Source organism: Chiloscyllium plagiosum, unplaced genomic scaffold (assembly GCF_037043375.1).
Source record: "Chiloscyllium plagiosum isolate Xiang-an unplaced genomic scaffold, Cpla_swu_hap1 HiC_scaffold_18, whole genome shotgun sequence".
Lineage (NCBI taxonomy): Eukaryota > Metazoa > Chordata > Chondrichthyes > Orectolobiformes > Hemiscylliidae > Chiloscyllium > Chiloscyllium plagiosum.
In genome coordinates, this window is record NW_028270156.1 from 55,390,293 (window position 1) to 55,407,480 (window position 17,188).

Consider the following 17,188-nt stretch of genomic DNA (forward strand, 5'->3'; position numbering starts at 1 on the left):
AAAAAAAAGTGAATCCTGTTGAGAACCAGCTTCCTTTGAGGAAAGTAAAAGGTCCTAACAAGATGGACTTGTTATTCTTTTTCTTGCATTGAAGAGAGACTGTTGAGTTAAAGTCATAGAGATGTACAGCATGGAAACAGACCCTTCGGTCCAACTCATCCGTGCCAACCAGATATCCGATCCCAATCTAGTCCCACCTGCCAGCACCTGGCCCACATCCCTCCAAACCCTTCCTATTCATATACCCAAAGAGCATCCCACCCAGACATCTCCTCACAACACCCTGCATTTATCATCGCTGGTCAACTTTGCCTGCATATCCCTGAACACTGCAGCCAATGAAGCATGGCCAATTCACCTATCCTGGGACAAATTAATTGAAAGCGAAATACTGGGAATGAGGTTCTGTTTTTATCTCAGTCTATGGATGAGATTTGAGGAGGGTGACAGTGCATCGTGCATTGCAGCTTTTTCCACACTGGGATTTTTCTCTTTTCTATTCCTGAAGGGAGATAGCAGAGATTTCATCCAAAGGGTCTTGCAAGTCGCGTTAAAAAAAATGTTAGTGGAATTGGACCATATATGAATTTCAAGTTGCTGAATGATCTCTTTCTGTGTTGTGGGTTCCACAATCCTCATTATATGATAGCAGCAACAAAAGCTGCCATTTCCAGATTCGATAACCAGTGCAATTTAAACAGGGGAAAGCTAGCAAATAGCCAACACAAACCGCATTCTGCCATTTAGGCTTCGTGCCTTCATGTGGTCCCCTGGGTCATATCTCGGGCTTGAGAAAAACCCATTTGCAAACCTCCATAATGAATGTGTCATAACAAAGGGTCTGCAGCCCACCTTCTCCCTTTCCAGATGCTGATGGATTGGGGCTACATTGCTAGCATCTTGTGTGCCTTAGCACAAAAGAGAGCCACAGGGGTAGGGAGCCAGGGGCAAAAATCTCCCTGCATGGCTAACACAGTGAATGCCTCCGTACATTTCACTGTATAGTTCATTATTTAAACTTGGGAGTTAATAAAACAGAATGAAATAAAAACCAGCAGCAGCCACATTTTCACAGCCAGTGAAATTTGCAATTAAGTTGACCTGAACACATTTGCACTCAGTGCAGATTGATGCAGAAACTGAAAGGTTTCCTCTTGCAACTGTTGTTACACTAAAAATTTCTCATAGCAATTCCAAAGCAGCTTCTGGGTAAAATGGCCCGTGATACCTGAGAGGATGATATACCGTGCTGTGCAAGTCTGGGTTTTAAAGCAGCAACACATTTGCAAAGAAATGCTGGCAATGTTTTTATCCAGCCACCTTGAGCTGTGAGCATACACTGGAAATATTCAAGGTTCCTGCCTGGTTAGTAAAAGCAGAGCCAGAGAAACAAACGTAAAGAGACATTGAAGACAGCAAATGTTCTCAAAGATGTTAATCCATAAAATTCCTTTAAATCAGAATAAGGCAAGGGGCCGGGCACTCAAACCAGTACAAGGTACATTTCGGACTGTTAGTGAAAAGTTTTTCTCTTAGAAATGAACAAGCTTGAAATCGATTCTCCAATAGAACAATAAAAGCAAACATTCTGGAGTCATTTCTGAAACTTTGGAGCTGAGCTTTAATTGAGTCAATTGAGGTTAAGCACACACTGGTGGTTTGTTACCTGAGCACGAAAAGTTTACTTGATTACTCCAAACCTGTAAAAAAGAGACTTAAGGACACAGATATGGGAGCAGTGAGACTTCACTCTGCAAATAAATTAATTCCAAGTAAGGTTTCCTCCTTCACCAACTGGCTATCAAGAGTATAATGGAGACAGGAGAATACTGAGAGGAGAGTTAATTGGCGTGCATAAAATTATGAAGGCATCTAGGCGGAGCAGATAGGAAGGACCCATTTCCTTTTAAGAGCGAGTTCAATAGTCGGGGTGAACAGATTTAAAGTAACTGGCAGCAGGATTGCAGAAGTTGAGGAGAATTGTTTCTTCCAGAAGGTGGGGCTCTGGAACTCAATATCTGAAAGAATGAGAGAGGCTAATTTAATTTAAGAAATGAGGCTATTGAGACCTACAGCTGGAAACTGGAGGGCTCTTGTGGCACAGTGGTAGTGCTCCTACCTCTGAGCCAGTAGATCCCGGGTCAAGTCCCACCCGCTCCAGAGTTCTACAATAACATCTCTGAACACGTTGATTAGAAAATATTCCTTTGTAGGCATGATGGGCTGAACAGACAGCTTCTCTGCCATGAATTTACAATTTGATTTTTTTTAAAAATGGAACGCAGCAACAAATGGATCTTTGGGGCCACGTGGATTACAATAGAACAGTCTAGAAATATGAATCCTATATACAAGGTATTGTATACCCTTACAGAGAATACCTTACAGAGAATACTTGCCATGTGGATTACAATAGAACAGTCTAGAAATATGAATCCTATATACAAGGTATTGTATACCCTTACAGAGAATACCTTACAGAGAATACTTGCCATGTGGATTACAATAGAACAGTCTAGAAATATGAATCCTATATATAAGATATTGTATACCCTTACTTGATTTGTTGACCAATTTAAGATACAGTGATGCAAGTTACAACTAGCATGAAGAAGAATCAGATGCTGGTCTGTTTGGAATAAGGACAGCCCATCCAGAATGGAGACACCATTTTTGTACTTGAATGTGACACTTGTTGTATATTGGCTAAGAAATCAGGCCGCGTGATTTGCTCACACCATTGTTCCCCACTCCTAATCAGGTCTTCAGCTGCAGTAATGCAGCTTCTGATACTCTGCCTCAGCAATACAGCTCTGTGGGTGCCATGATCTTGGGGTTTTAATGCTGCCAATCTCCAGGTCTTGCACCAGTTGCTAGCCAGCAGAATGGAAACTTGCCGGGGGCAACGCATGTCAACTGCACCAGATTGGCATATGCCCCGTGGCACACACAACCCATCTGAAACTCACTTGCATCTTGAAAACTTATACCTCACAAGGAAGGCTCTTCATACTATCGTACTGATGCTAGCTCTTTGGAAGAGTTGACCAACTTGGTCTTTGACCCCAGTGATTTGTCTTTGTTGGGCTTACTATTTGCAGAATCATAAATGTAACATTTTAACAATAATTCAGACATTAGCCCTTTAGTGCATTCCTGATTGAGATTGTGGCCCTCTATTGAAGCCCAAGTTTAAGGCTTGTTGATAGCCATATCCTCTGACTGAATTGTGTATGTGATCTCTGCAGAATGTATGAGAAATTTGGTGAAATTGCACTGAGGTCCTTTGTCCAGTTCTATCCTCACATTCTCCCATCTGACATCAAGGAATTATGTCAGAAACAACCAGCTCACTTCTTAGCATATGTGGATGACCTGCTTAAATCCAAGCCAGAGGACCAAAGGTTAGTATGATCAGCTGGTTCTCTTGATTTATAAATGTAACCGTACTGCACATCTCGTAGAGGAACACAGACAAAGTAGATGCTGTTTATTATAGTTTCCATTTTATGCAGGTACTGCTCTATGAATCACTGAAAACTTTACAGATGAGTTCCTGTTCAATGGTACAGCAATTCCATAACGTGAATTCCGTATACATTGAGGAGAGCAAAATTTAACCCTTTTCCTTTTTCATTATTTTCCAATTTCAAGCATTAAAGTGTTGTAACAAACTGAAGGGCCATTAGAAATATCCCCTTCCAAAATCAATGAAATTCCTCAGTTCAGAGTTCAGTTCCTAATTTAACCTACATTGGTGATATTGCATCTGTTGAATTTGGATTCTTAACCTCAAGTAATAGAGCCAGAATTGAAAAGTGTTTGAGCTCCTCAATGCTATCCAATCCACCCCAGGGGTAGATATGCCTCTCCATCTTAGGGCTAAGGCTGTATCATTTTGACTGTGAACATTGTAGCACAATACTTGGTAAAATATCCATCAAGAGTTTCTGCTTTTAAAGAAGAGGTGCAGAATTAGAGGAAATTCCTTTTGTGAAAAAAGTGAAAGTGGTCTTCATTTCAGTATGTGCAGTGTCCTGTGCAAATAATTGGCTGATCCTGAACTGAAGCTTTTCTGTCTGTTTTGTGTGAGCAGATTGCATCTGTTGGAGACCATTCTTCAGCCAAAAACAAGGAAATTAGATTGGCTGCAACTCGCTGTCTCTCATGATGCTCCCCAAAGGATTGACACCACTGATATAGATGGAAATCCCAGGTAAGAAGGAAACACAAGTACTTGCTGTAGGCACAGTACGTGATGCTGTCCTTTTTTATAAGTGGTTAGCACTGTTGCCTCACAGTGCCAGAGACCTGGGTTCCATTCCCACCTTGGGCAAATGTCTGTGTGGAGTTTGCATGTTCTCCCCGTGTCTGTGTGGGTTTCCTCTGGGTGCTCCGGTTTCCTCCCACAGTCACAAAAATGTGCAGGTTAGATGAATTGGCCATGCTAAATTGCCCGTAGTGTTAGGTGAAGGGGTAAATATAGGGGAATGGGTCTGGGTGGGATGCTCTTCGGAGGGTCGGTGTGAACTGAAGGGCCTGTTTCCACACTGTAAGTACTCTAATCAAAAAAATATGTAATTTACAGTGCACTAGGTATGTGATTAGAGTAAATGGTCTAGTGCATGGTGACCAATGCTATGTGTTAGTGTCTATCTGTGCTTATTATGTGAATGTGACTTGTTTTCCCAAATTTTGTCAATATGCTTTAAAGTTCTGAAAGTTAAACATTGAGTTGTAAACAAGTAATTTGACACAATTAACTTGTCATGTATCATCCAGATAAAATCCTGTAATATTTCATTCTCATCATTTAAAGAATGTGTGACTTCCAATTGGCACAATTATAGGAAAGGATTGCTGAGGATGTTTGATTGTTCCGTCAAGATGTGTCAGGCGCCTGATTAATATAATTGGTGCAGAGCAGCAGATTTGGGTCCTCACTGCAAATTGGCATTCTTTCCTCCAGGGCTTTTGTTTTATTCCCATTTAGATTATACTTGCAGCAAACACTACTGGGAACTGAAATGTCTATCTATATTCTCTATTGGAAATAGGTTAGCAAAGCCTAGGTTTAACAGTATAGTCCTGAATTTGTAACTAATCACTTACTGGGAAATAGATGGTAAGAGATGTCTGCATGAGGTTTTTTGTTTACTCAGAGTAAAACCATGCAGTACAAACTAAACAATGTAGTCTGATTTACTTACAGCTGAAGTAATGTATAGAAGCAGAAGATGTTAATCTGCTCTTTGTCTTGGCAACTCATATTAGCTAATTATCAGCAACACTGACTTTACTGTTCTGCTATGAGAGAGAATTTGGATTTTTATCCTCAGCATTACAGAAGAGGCTTGAAAGAAAGAAATGCATTTATATGGCATTTTTCACAGCCTTGTGTCCAAAAGTATGTTAGTAGTCACAGCTGTACTACAAGAAATAAGAATGATGAAGAAGAGTATCCCTGGATAATTTATAATGGGACACATTTTCCTTTGTACATGTAATTTGTAGCTCAGGTTGATAACTGTGTAAGCTAGCTCGCTGAGCTTGAAGGTTTGTTTTCAGATGTTTTGTCACCATACTACGTAACATCATCAGTGAATGTCTCTGGTGAAGCGCTGGTGGTATGTCCCGCCTCTTTATTTAATGGAGCTGCATCAAGACATTATTTCAATGAGCTACGTTCAAACTGCAGCACCCAAGAACTACAAAAAGCAGAAGAAAAATATCTATACAAGGTTTTCAAGAAAAACGGGTATCCAATAAACACAATCTGCCAATTCCTCAGAAATAAGCCCAAACAAGCAGACACAACACAACCAAAAACTATAGCCACATTACCTTACATCAAAGACGTATCAGAATTGACTTCCAGACTGTTCAGACCCCGTGGCATCATGGTAGCCTACAAACCTACCAACACACTTAAACAGCGACTAACAAACCTAAAGGATCCATTAGATACAACAGCAAAACTAACGGTATTTACAAGATACCATGCAAGAACTATTAAAAAAAAGCGACATCGGAAAAACTAGCAGGAAACATGCCACCAGGATACATGAATACCAACTGGCCGCCAAAAGACATGACCCATTATCACTAGTTTCTATACATACAGACACAAAAGGAAACCACTTTGACTGGGGCGAAACAAAGACATGCTCGAGAATTCTTAGAGGCATGGCATTCTAACCAGAACTCCATCTGTAAACACATTGATTTAGATCCTATCTACCTTCCCTTAAAAAGAACCCGAAATGACATCACCCATCTTAAGAGACCAAGACCTATATATAGCGAGGCGGGACATACCACCAGTGCTTCACCGGAGACTCTCTCTGATGTTATCTAGTATGGCGACGAAACATTTGATAACAAACCTTCAAGCTCAGCGAGCTAACTTACATGTACGTGTAATTTATGTTTTGTCAGATTTCTTAATCGAATTGCTAAATTTAAGACTAGCTTGAAATCTTAAACATATTTTGTTGAGATTTCGTTTCATGCCAAAGAACTTAAATCTCAATCTATCTCAACTGTATGTGTTAGCATTCCCATCTGCAATATGCATTGCATTAACTCAACAAGGTTCTTCTTAGAGCACCTTTCAAACCTGTGCATCCTACCACCTACAGGGACAAGGGCAGCAGATGCCTGGAAATACTGCAAGTTCCCATCAAACCACACGTCTCACCCTGGCTTGGAATTATACTGTTGTTTCTTCACGGTCTCTGGATCAAAAATCATGGAACACCCTCCCTACCATACTGTGGGTGTCCCTACATCCAAGGACTGCAGGAGTTCAAAAAGGCAGTTTACCATTGTTTCTTCCTGGGAAACTGCAAATGGCCAATAGACCCTGTCCCAGCTGACAATATCCAGTTTTCATGAATGAATAAATAATAGTATTCAAACTCTCTGGATTTCCGAGTAATTAGCTATTTCTAATATTTCATTCTCAAACATCCCTATTAAAATATGGTTTGTTACAGTCCTGTCGTTCTCTGCATTTCACAATTCCCAGAGGCAAGATGAATGTGTGTGTGTGATGGGTTTAAAAAAATGCATGCAATTTGACACATCATCTTTTGACTTTGCAGAGCAACAAGGAGAGAAAAAAAGTCACAAAGTTAAAAAGAAAAATTTGTCTTATTTGGATTGTATTATATGGGCTCCCAAAATACTTAATTTTCAGCTGTACCTGTTGCAATATGGAGACTTTGCTGTACATAATTGGGTGTAGTATTTCCTACTGATAAATGTCAACCACAACTCCCTTGCTGTTCAAAATTGTCCCATGGGATCCTTTGCATTCACCTGAGAGCATGCACAGAGCCTTGGTCAGGTGGTGTATCTGAAAGTTGGCATCTCTGACTGTGCATTCCACCTTGGAGTGTCGGTCTAAATGTTTTGCTGAAGTCTGAAGTGGGACATGAACTCTCAGCCATCTCTCTCTGAGGCCAAAGTGCTTCTGCTGGGCTGAAGAGATACGAGAATGTTTGATTTGGATTTGCAATGTTCATTTGAAGTTTAAATAAATTGTGCTCTTGGTTTACTCTCTCAGGCCTCACTCCCATCGTTTTACGTGGGGCTATGCTCAGCTGATCAGTTACTTTATTCGGCTTCCAGGAGATCTTGAGACAAAAACGAAAATGTTAGACATCTGTAAATCCTATGGGTAAGTTCACTAGCAACGTCGTTGATACCGTCTGCTGTATCTCTGCCAGAGTGTACCAAGTAGTGTTAAACTATAAGGAGTAAGGAACAGAGAATTCCAGTTCCATTAAGTGCTCAGTTGAATAATTCATGGCCTATGGGGCACTATAATTAACTTGTTTACAGGATTAGATCTGGAGTAGGAATTCTTTTCCACCAAATACTTGGCCCATCATTTCTGTATGTTTTGCATGCCATTAGAATCTGGGTGTCCGCTGTGATGTCGCAGTTCATAGAATCAGAGAATCCCTACAGTGTGGAAACAGGCCCTTCGACTCAACAAGTTCATACTGACCCTCTGAAGCGTAACCCACCCAGACCCATTCCCCGACCCTGTTGTCCTCTATTTACCCCTGACTAGTGCACCTAGCCTACACATCCTTGAACACTATGGGCAATTTAGCATGGCCAATTCACCTAAGCGACACATCTTTGGATTGTGGGAGGAAACTGGAGCACCCAGAGGAGACCCATGCAGATGCGGGCGAATGTGCAAACTCCACACACAGTCGTCCAAGGTTGGAATCGAACCACTGAGCCACCGTGCCACCCCTTCATTCAACAAGTTGTTGAATTGCTCCTGCAAACTCTCTCTCTGAACGTGTGTAAAGAATCACTAATTGTCAGAATTGCAGAAAATTTGTCTTTACCTGTGGACCTGTGTCCCAGCAGGTGTCTGCAATGTTGAGAGATAGTGAGTGATTACTGCTTTCTGCAAATGGGAATCTTTTGCAAATGCCCATTAAGTTAAGCCTCAGCTTTTCAGTCATAATGTTCCAAAGGGCTAGAAGCTGCAGAGCTCTTTGGGATGTGTGCCTTACAAAGAATGTATCATTTAAAACTAAGAATATGAAAATACCTTGAGGCATGTCAGAGTATCACATGGTGTGTAGACGAAAGCAAGACCATGAAGTGTAGGAGCAGGAGTAGCCCATTTATCACAATGAGATCATGGCTGATCTGGTAATCCTCAACTCCACCTTCCTGCTTTTTCCCCATCATCCTTGATTCCCTTACAAATTACACATTCACTTATCTTGCAGTTTCTTAATTTCCTATTGAGTTTTCAATTCTTGGGCTGTATATCTAACATGGCATGAATTCTGTAAATATTAAGTCATTGAGTGAAACATGCTGCACTGGAATAAGTTAAATGTTATTGTAAATTCTGTAAAATTCACGTGGAAATGTTGAAAAATGTTTAAAAATAGTTCACCTTTTGGATAGAAAATGCTTAATTGAAAATATGATAAATGAGATCAAGTTGTCAATGAAGGGAGAAATGAAGGAAAGGTGAACTGCATTATGCCATAAAAGATGGATACTTCACAGTGCATTGGAGGAGAGATGGCTGATAGTTTGAAGACGTGGATAAATCTCATCTGATTCCTTGTTTAGCCATATAATTACCAAAGCTGATGTCAGTAGGTGGTGTATGATAACCTGGAGTAAGAATGGCCTCACTTAAAAGTATGAGTAGTGAGGGGACGGCAAGCCGGGTGAACTATAGGTTGGAAATTGAGGGGAAGCACTATAGCTAGGAATTGGAAGGAAGTGGGGAGTTACATAGGGAGGATATTGGAGAGAACAAGATAAGTGCCATAAACTTGAGAGGGCAGTGTAGGAGATAAACTGTGTAAAAGGAAAAAACTAGAATCCATAAGATGGAGGAGCAGAGATATTGAGATTGCAGGGCAAATAAGGGGAGAAGTCCAAATGTTGGGAAGGGCAGGAGAAGTGGGATCAATAAAGAGAGTTGAGTAATTCGCAAGTAAGATAGTGAAAGAAGTGGAGAGTTTTGGTCGTGGAGAGAAAAAGCATCTCTAAGTAAGAATGCTGTGTCTATTCTGAGGTGATGATTAATTAGTGGAAAATGAGACATGTTCAGAAGTTTACAACTAGCTTATTTCCATAAGGTTAGATAGAGAAGTGGCTATTGTTTAACATGGGCTGCTTTGCATTCACAGGTTCTGGCCTGCGTATCTGTCACTTTGTCTGCAGTTAGGCCGCAGAGTTGAAGCTTTCACTGTCATTGTTTACCTGGATGATATCAGTCTACTTGATGAACAGAATGGTTTGTATTTCATTGTCTAATCAAATTGCTTACATTTATTTAAATTTTGTTTCTTTGGACTCACTTCCCAAAGTCTTCAGTTGTCTCAAGTCCTCATTGAAGGCTCTGGACATCTATTTTGATTCCCCAGTAGAATTGCTAGGCTGGTACTGATTCCTGATGAAGGGCTTTTGCCTGAAATGTCGATTTTACTGCTTCTCGGATGCTGCCTGAACTGCTGTGCTCTTCCAGCACCACTAATCCAGAATCTGGTACTGTTTGAGGCTGAAGGAATTCTATTTAGACAATTGAGTTAAATAGTAGAGAAAGAAGAGGAGAAGAAAGGCAGACTTGCATTTATATAGCCAGTTTCCTGACCACTAGATGTCTTGAAACACTTTACAGAGTCGAAGAAATATTTTTAAAGTGTAGTCAGTTTGTAATTGTAACAAGTAGCCAACTTGTACAGTGAAATTTCCACAACAGCCATGGGATGAAGACCAGATAATCTGTCTTTGTGATATTGATTTAGCGTTAAATGTTGAGCAGGACATTGTGTGATTTTTAACTTTGTACATCCACACAACACCAGGTTATAGTCCAACAGGTTTAATTGAAAGCACTAGCTTTCACAGCGCTGCTCCTTGTGGTTGTACCATCTGATGAAGGAGCGGCGCTCTGAAAGTTAGTGCTTCCAATTAAACCTGTTGGACTATAACCTGGTGATGTGTGATTTTTAACGTTGTACACCCCAGTCCAACACCGGCATCTCCAAATTGTGTGGATGGCTTTGCTGCTCTTTTTAAAAAGTGCCATTGGATCTTTTGCGTCCAACAAGCAGATGGAGACTCTGACTAATGTCTCATCCAAAAACAGCACCTCTGACAATGTAGTACACCCTGCATTCTCTCCCAACCTCAGTACTGCTTTGGAATGTCAACCTTGATTTTCGAAACTGGACTTTAACCAGGAGCCTTGTTGACTCGGTTGAGAGGTATGCCAAGTACTGAATGTTGCCACTTTGTGTTAAGATTGCTAGCAACACTGTGTTGTGTTTCTCTGGACAAATTCATTTTTGTCTTGAAATCTGTATAAATCTTGGCAGGAATCTGTCAAAACTACTGCCCTGTCAGGGTAATTCTATCTGGATTCAGTCTGCCCCTCGTGCATTGGCCTGAGTAACCTGTATTTGAATCAATCTGCACAAATTATGTTATCTTGAATAAATCTGGTTGGATTGAGTGTGTTGAAACTACACTGTCTTGTGTTATAGGCTGTTCAGAGTGAGAATGCCAGTTGTACTGTCCCGTTCAACTATTTGAATTGGTTTTGGGAAAGTTTTAAAAGCTATGGTTCTCCCTTGTTTAGGTCTGATTCCTGAGACTCTGGAAGAGTGGAAATTCATTCTGGAGCTGGTTCGGAATCATCAACGCATCAATCTCTGTCCTGCTCTGGAGAATGGAGACGGTGTCGTCAATGGTGACGCTGATTGGTCAAACAGTATCACCCTAGAGAATGTAGCTCTGCTCCTTGCAAAGACAATTGGCCCAGACCGAGCACACTCAGTCTTACAGGACTGTGGCCTGCACGGGAACATGTCTGAGAGATTCAGCAGAGTATGTGACATCCTAAGGATTGCAGAGAAAAGGCAGAGGTGAGAAGGGCACCAAACCCAGTTTTCAATTTGTCATCCTAAGAAACTAAGATATTTCCAGTGTAGCACACAGCTGAAGGTACAGATTTCTACTCTGATGTGTAAACTGGAGTGCTCAGACAATTGGCCATTCTGCCTCTGGGTTGATGAGGGAATATCATTTGGAATTGCCCATGAATCATCTCCAACTACAACCTTATTTCCCTTTCTCAAATTATTGCATGTGTTGACATTTTTCAACTCTGCTCACTTACCCCATAGTTCAATGAATTTATCTCTTCAGTCTGATTTCCGCCCTTCACAACAGCAGCTAATCTGCTCTGCTCAAAGTTACCATTAATATCCTCTGCGGTTACAGCCATAGTCTTTTTAATGCTCTTCAAATCTGCTATAGCATTCATAACTACACTGTCTTCCTGGCATATCTCTTCTGTTGCTGACTTCTGTGTAGCAACCTCAGCAAGCCTGGGTACCATACATCACAGGAGGAGGCCATTCAGCCCATAGTGCCTATACCAGTCTGCATCCTGTGGCCTTATAGTAAGTTTTTAGTTGACCAAGGATTCATTGTTGGTGACCTCCCTTCATTATTGTCATGCGCAGATGAAGTGTCAGCTCCAATACAATAAAATACAGCGGATGCTGGAAATCTGATGTACAGAAAAAGCGAGAGAAATTCTGGTCTGGCAGCATCTGTGAAGGGATAAACACAGTTATTGTTTCAAGTCCTGATGACTTCTTCAGATGGCACCTAGCTCTATTACTCTTTCAGTTCCCATAATTGGTTTGATTTTGTCATTTTACTTGTCTTAGGAAATTTTGGCTCTTTGAAAACTTCTTTCATTGAAGATCAAAGGAACCAAAATCATTGTTTACAACCTCTCTGCATCTTGTCACAGATTCTCAGTACTCTCCCTGGCTGTCTGGTCAGATTGGAACAACTTGAGACTTGGGGCTAAGCTTGCTCTCGAATGTCTCATCTATCATCAAACCTCTCTAGTTCATTCATTGTAATTTTCTAGGACGATTATTCAGGTCTCTGTTAAGTAGATTTTCTTAAAATCTTTAATACTGGCTTTCTAATCTCTACATTTTGTAGTTACAAATGTTAAAGCAAAACTTAGCAATTGGGTCTTTGTTACCCAGTGCATTGAATCTAAAATCCTAATCTATTGAGCCTGTTATCAGAAATAGGATGATGGAATTCCTATTGCAAACAGATCAGCTATAACTTTATTGAATGGCTGAGCAGATGCTTGGGGATATATCTGAACCTAACTTGTATGTTTGACTTCTTTACACCACACCTCTGCAATTAGTGGGCGGCACGGTGGCACAGTGGTTAGCACTGCTGCCTCACAGCGCCTGAGACCCGGGTTCAATTCCCGCCTCAGGCGACTGACTGTGTGGAGTTTGCACGTTCTCCCCGTGTCTGCGTGGGTTTCCTCCGGGTGCTCCGGTTTCCTCCCACAGTCCAAAAGATGTGCAGGGTCAGGTGAATTGGCCATGCTAAATTGCCCGTAGTGTTAGGTAAGGGGTAAATGTAGGGGTATGGGTGGGTTTCGCTTCGGCGGGTCGGTGTGGACTTGTTGGGCCGAAGGGCCTGTTTCCACACTGTAATGTAATCTAATGTAATCTAAAATCTAATTGTATTCGTTTGTCTGACCAATCTCGATTTCCTTGCCATTCTTCCTGCCTCACTTTCCTTACAGGTATCCAGAAGTACTTGGCTGTCTCACCCCTACTCTTTCCATCAAACCCTGTAGTGTGCCCCTTACTCTTAACTGTAGAAGCCTCTTGAAGCCACTGCTTTGACCAAACTTGATCATCTGTCCTAACTCTTCAATACTGACCCGACATTTGTTCTGTTTCTCTGTGAAGGTCATTGTGATGTTTCTGTACACGCAATTTGTCTTAGAGTATTAAAGACTTCCACCTGAAAAATTGCATGTCTCTGGGTGTTGGATGAGAAGACTGGTTTTGTTTACCATTTTCTCACAAAATAACAATCTGCTCTGTACGATCATTGTCCAGGCTTGAGAGGTCAGGTTTCAAAGCAAAAGCCAAAATAAAAATTGTGTGATTGTTGTGACTAACTGCCCTGTTTTCTGTTTCAGGGCTCTTGTCCAGTCCATGCTGGAGCGATGTGATCGTTTCCTGTTGTCTCAACAGGCATAGAGGAGCCAAATGAAATGGTACTGTGGACGCGTTCAGCTACCTTCTCGAGAAAAACTGCCCTTTTTGTACAAACTTTGCTTCCTGCTCATCTCCAATGTGCAATAATCTACTGATTCTTGTTTCCCAACCCACTGCTAGTTTGGAAACGCTAATTTCCAAGAAATTTGGCACAATGGCTGGTTTACTCCTTGATGCTTGCCTGTTAAAGGTACTTGTAACAAGACTATTACAGTTTACCTATGCCTTCTACTTAATAACTAGCTGAGGACTAGACAATCTGTTCATTGGGTTGAACATCTTGTCCTTGTGTGTCGGGTATATTGTATGTTGGGACACCAGTTGCCGTGAGCGCTGACTAATTGCAAATATCCCGAGTATGCTTTCTTCATCTGAGGAGAGAAAAGGTGTCAGACTTTTGAATAAACCTTATACTCTATGATTTGAAGCCGTGCGTGCTTTTTTCATTTGTGGGATGAGAGTATTGCTGGCAAGATGAATATTTCCATAGAACAGAATCCCTACAGTGTGGGAACAGGCCATTTGGCCCAGTGGGTCCACACCAACACGGCGAAGAGGCAACCCAACCTATCCCCATAACCAGAAAATTCCCAAGGCTAATCCACCTGGCCTACACAATTTTGGATTGTGGGAGGAAACTGGAGCACCATGAAGAAACCCACACAGGCGAGGGGAGAATATGCAAACTGCACACTGTTGACTGAGGGTGGAATCAAACCCAGATCTGTGCCCTTGTGAGGCAGCAGTGCTAACCACTGAACCACCATGCTACCCTTCACTAATTGTCTTTGAGAAACTTGGTTGGAATATCTAGAATACTGCATTCAGTTTTATGTAATACACCCCTGGAAAGAAATATGAACTTTGAAAAGTTTGATGTATAAATTCAACAGATGGCACAGTTACATTTCAAGAACAGCTTGCACACACTTAGATTGTATTGTCCAAATTTTAAAAGGTTGATGGATGATCTATTTGGGGATATTTCCAAAATTGTGATTTGATAGATTTCATCCCAACGCTGTACCCACTGGTGAGAAAATCTGGAGCAAGAGGATATAGTCTTAATATGTAGAGCTGGGGCAGTTAGGAGTGTGATCAGGCATTACTTTACAGAGTAACTTGGATCTTTCTCTTTCCCAAAAGGTTCTGGTTCTAGTTTGATTTGAATTTTCAAGACTGATAGATTTTAGAGAGCAGAAGCAGATAAATGGACTTGAACGGCAGGTCATCCATGATCTAATTCAGTTTTTGCTAACCTTTTAAAGCAGAAGATCGTGTTTGAAAATAACGATCTACCTCTAAGAAAATGTAAACAGTTTATTTTTAATGCTATATAAACATAAAACCATGTGCATATAATTATTCTTCGTGCCCTCTACTTACCAGACGCAGTGTGACACCCGTGACCGCACATTATCTGCCAGACCCTTGAGGTCTGGGATTGCTAGTCATACACAGCTCATCAAATGAGTATCTATGCAATATATCAACTTGATCATCTTTAGTTTGTAGAATGCTAGCTCTCAGACGTATGAAGTAAAAGTAAGCCTTTATTTCAAAAGCACTGAATGGTAAGAATGAATATTTTTCTCTGTTTTCAAAACCCCAAAAATGTCTTCCTTGATCTGAATTTCAGATTAATAAATTTTTCATTACAATTACCTCCGCATCCGACTCCACTGCTTTGTAAATCAAATGCCTGATGGAACATGGTAGCCAATTCACTTGAAGGAATAGATGTGAGACAAGCATGATGATTTGTTCTATCATTGGGTCTTGGTAGTGTTGTAGAACAGGCATCTAGGGATTTAGATACCTAATTCTTTGAAGTTTGCATCACATATGGACAGGTGGTTTAAAAGGTGTTTGGTATGCTTGCCTTCATTGCTCAGTCCTTTGAGTATAGGAGTTGAGAGGTCATGTTGAGCTTGTATAGGACATTGTGAGGTCTCTTCTGGAATACTGTGTCCAGTTCTGGTTGCCCAGTTATAGGAATGATATGATCGAGCTGGAGAGGGTTCTGAAGAGATTCGCTAGGATGTTGCTGGGTATGGAAGATTTGAGTTAAAAGTATAGGCTGGGACATTTTTCCCTATAGCGTAGGAAGTTGAGAGGCGACTTTGTAGAAGTTTATAAAATAATGATGGGTATAGTTAGAGTTTATGATAATTATCTTTTTCCAAGGATAGGGGGTTATAAAGACTAGGGAGCATGTTTTTAAAGTGAGAGGACAGAGATTTTAAGAAGATGTGAATGTCAAATGTTTTTGTACAGTGGGTGGTTTGAGTGTGGAATGAACATCTTAAGGAAGTGGGGGATGTGGGTACTATTACAATGTTTCAAATACATTTTGGATAGATACATGAATTGGGAAAGTTTGGAGGGATATGGGCCAGGAGCAGGCAGGTGGGACAAGTTTAGTTTGGGATTATGATTGGCATGAACTGGTTGGATTGAAGGGTCAAAATGTGTGACGCTGGAAAAGCACAACCAGTTAGGCAGCATCTGAGGAGCAGGAGATCGATGTTTCGAGCTGCACTTTTCATCGGGAATTAAGAAGAACTTATGTTTGAAACTTTGAGTCCCCTGCTTCTTGGATACTGCCTGACTGGCTGTGCTTTTCCAGCACCACACATTTTTATTCTGATCTCCAGCACTTGCAGTCCTCAATTCTTCCTGGTTAGACTGAAGGGTGTGTTTCTATGCTGTATGACTCTATACATAATTCCTGAAATCATCTGTTGAGTTCTTTTTTTATATTCCTCAGGTTTGTACAGACATTTTCTGGTAGAATCATTTTTCTTTGCCTTTGATTTTTTTTTAGTATTTTCTTCACGTTTAGAAAGTATTGCACCATTTTGTTCCTTAAATGGGAGGATCACAGACCCAATGTGAATATATTCACAGCACTGATCTATCCTTTCCCTGAAGATCACAGTTCAGCTTGCTCAGTTGTGACATTGTAAGGATTGTGAAGTTGAGGAACCCCACAATGTCTGCACATTTCATTCTTCGGTTTAAGTACAAGTCATAGTTTCAGACATCAGATCAAAAAATCTTTGCAGGCCCTTCCCTTGGTCATCAGCTTGGAGGATTAGTTCACAGTAGGCAGTATTGAAGTTTTAAATAACCAGTGCTGAAGATCTCTTGCTTAAAACAAGTTGACAATCTTAACATCATCTTTCAATACATGAGAAGTCTGTAATACTGGCTAATACAGTGATATCTACTTTAGGAACAAAAGTAGGAAGGCATATAATTATTTGGCTGTAAATTGAGAGATCTGAGTGTCCTCATGCACCAGTTGCTGAAAGTAGGCATGCAGGTGCAGCGGTCAGAAAAACTAGCAAACTATGTGTTGGCCTTCAAATTGAGAGGATTCGAGTATAGGAACAAAAATATCTTGCCGCAACAATGCAGTGTAATGGTGAGGCCTTACTGGAATATTATGTATAGTTTTGGTCTCCTTATCTGAGAAAGGATGCTCTTGCTATCGAGTGCAACAAAGGTTTGCCAGATTGATTTCTGGGATGACAGGACTGATCTATGAGGAGTGATTG

At 40.9% G+C, this 17,188-nt stretch overlaps 1 protein-coding gene across 1 annotated transcript in view; it reads left to right on the forward strand.

Moving 5' to 3' along the window:
• The window catches only part of hps5 (HPS5 biogenesis of lysosomal organelles complex 2 subunit 2), a 56,009-nt gene extending 41,957 nt beyond the window's left edge, over window positions 1-14,052 (forward strand). The window contains exons 18-23 of the mRNA XM_087996667.1: window positions 3,249-3,404; window positions 4,097-4,216; window positions 7,571-7,684; window positions 9,690-9,796; window positions 11,144-11,429; window positions 13,547-14,052. Of these exons, the coding sequence (XP_087852793.1) occupies window positions 3,249-3,404; window positions 4,097-4,216; window positions 7,571-7,684; window positions 9,690-9,796; window positions 11,144-11,429; window positions 13,547-13,607 (844 nt within the window). The 3' untranslated portion in view covers window positions 13,608-14,052. The remainder of the gene's footprint in view (window positions 1-3,248; window positions 3,405-4,096; window positions 4,217-7,570; window positions 7,685-9,689; window positions 9,797-11,143; window positions 11,430-13,546) is intronic.
• Window positions 14,053-17,188: the final 3,136 nt, after the last annotated feature.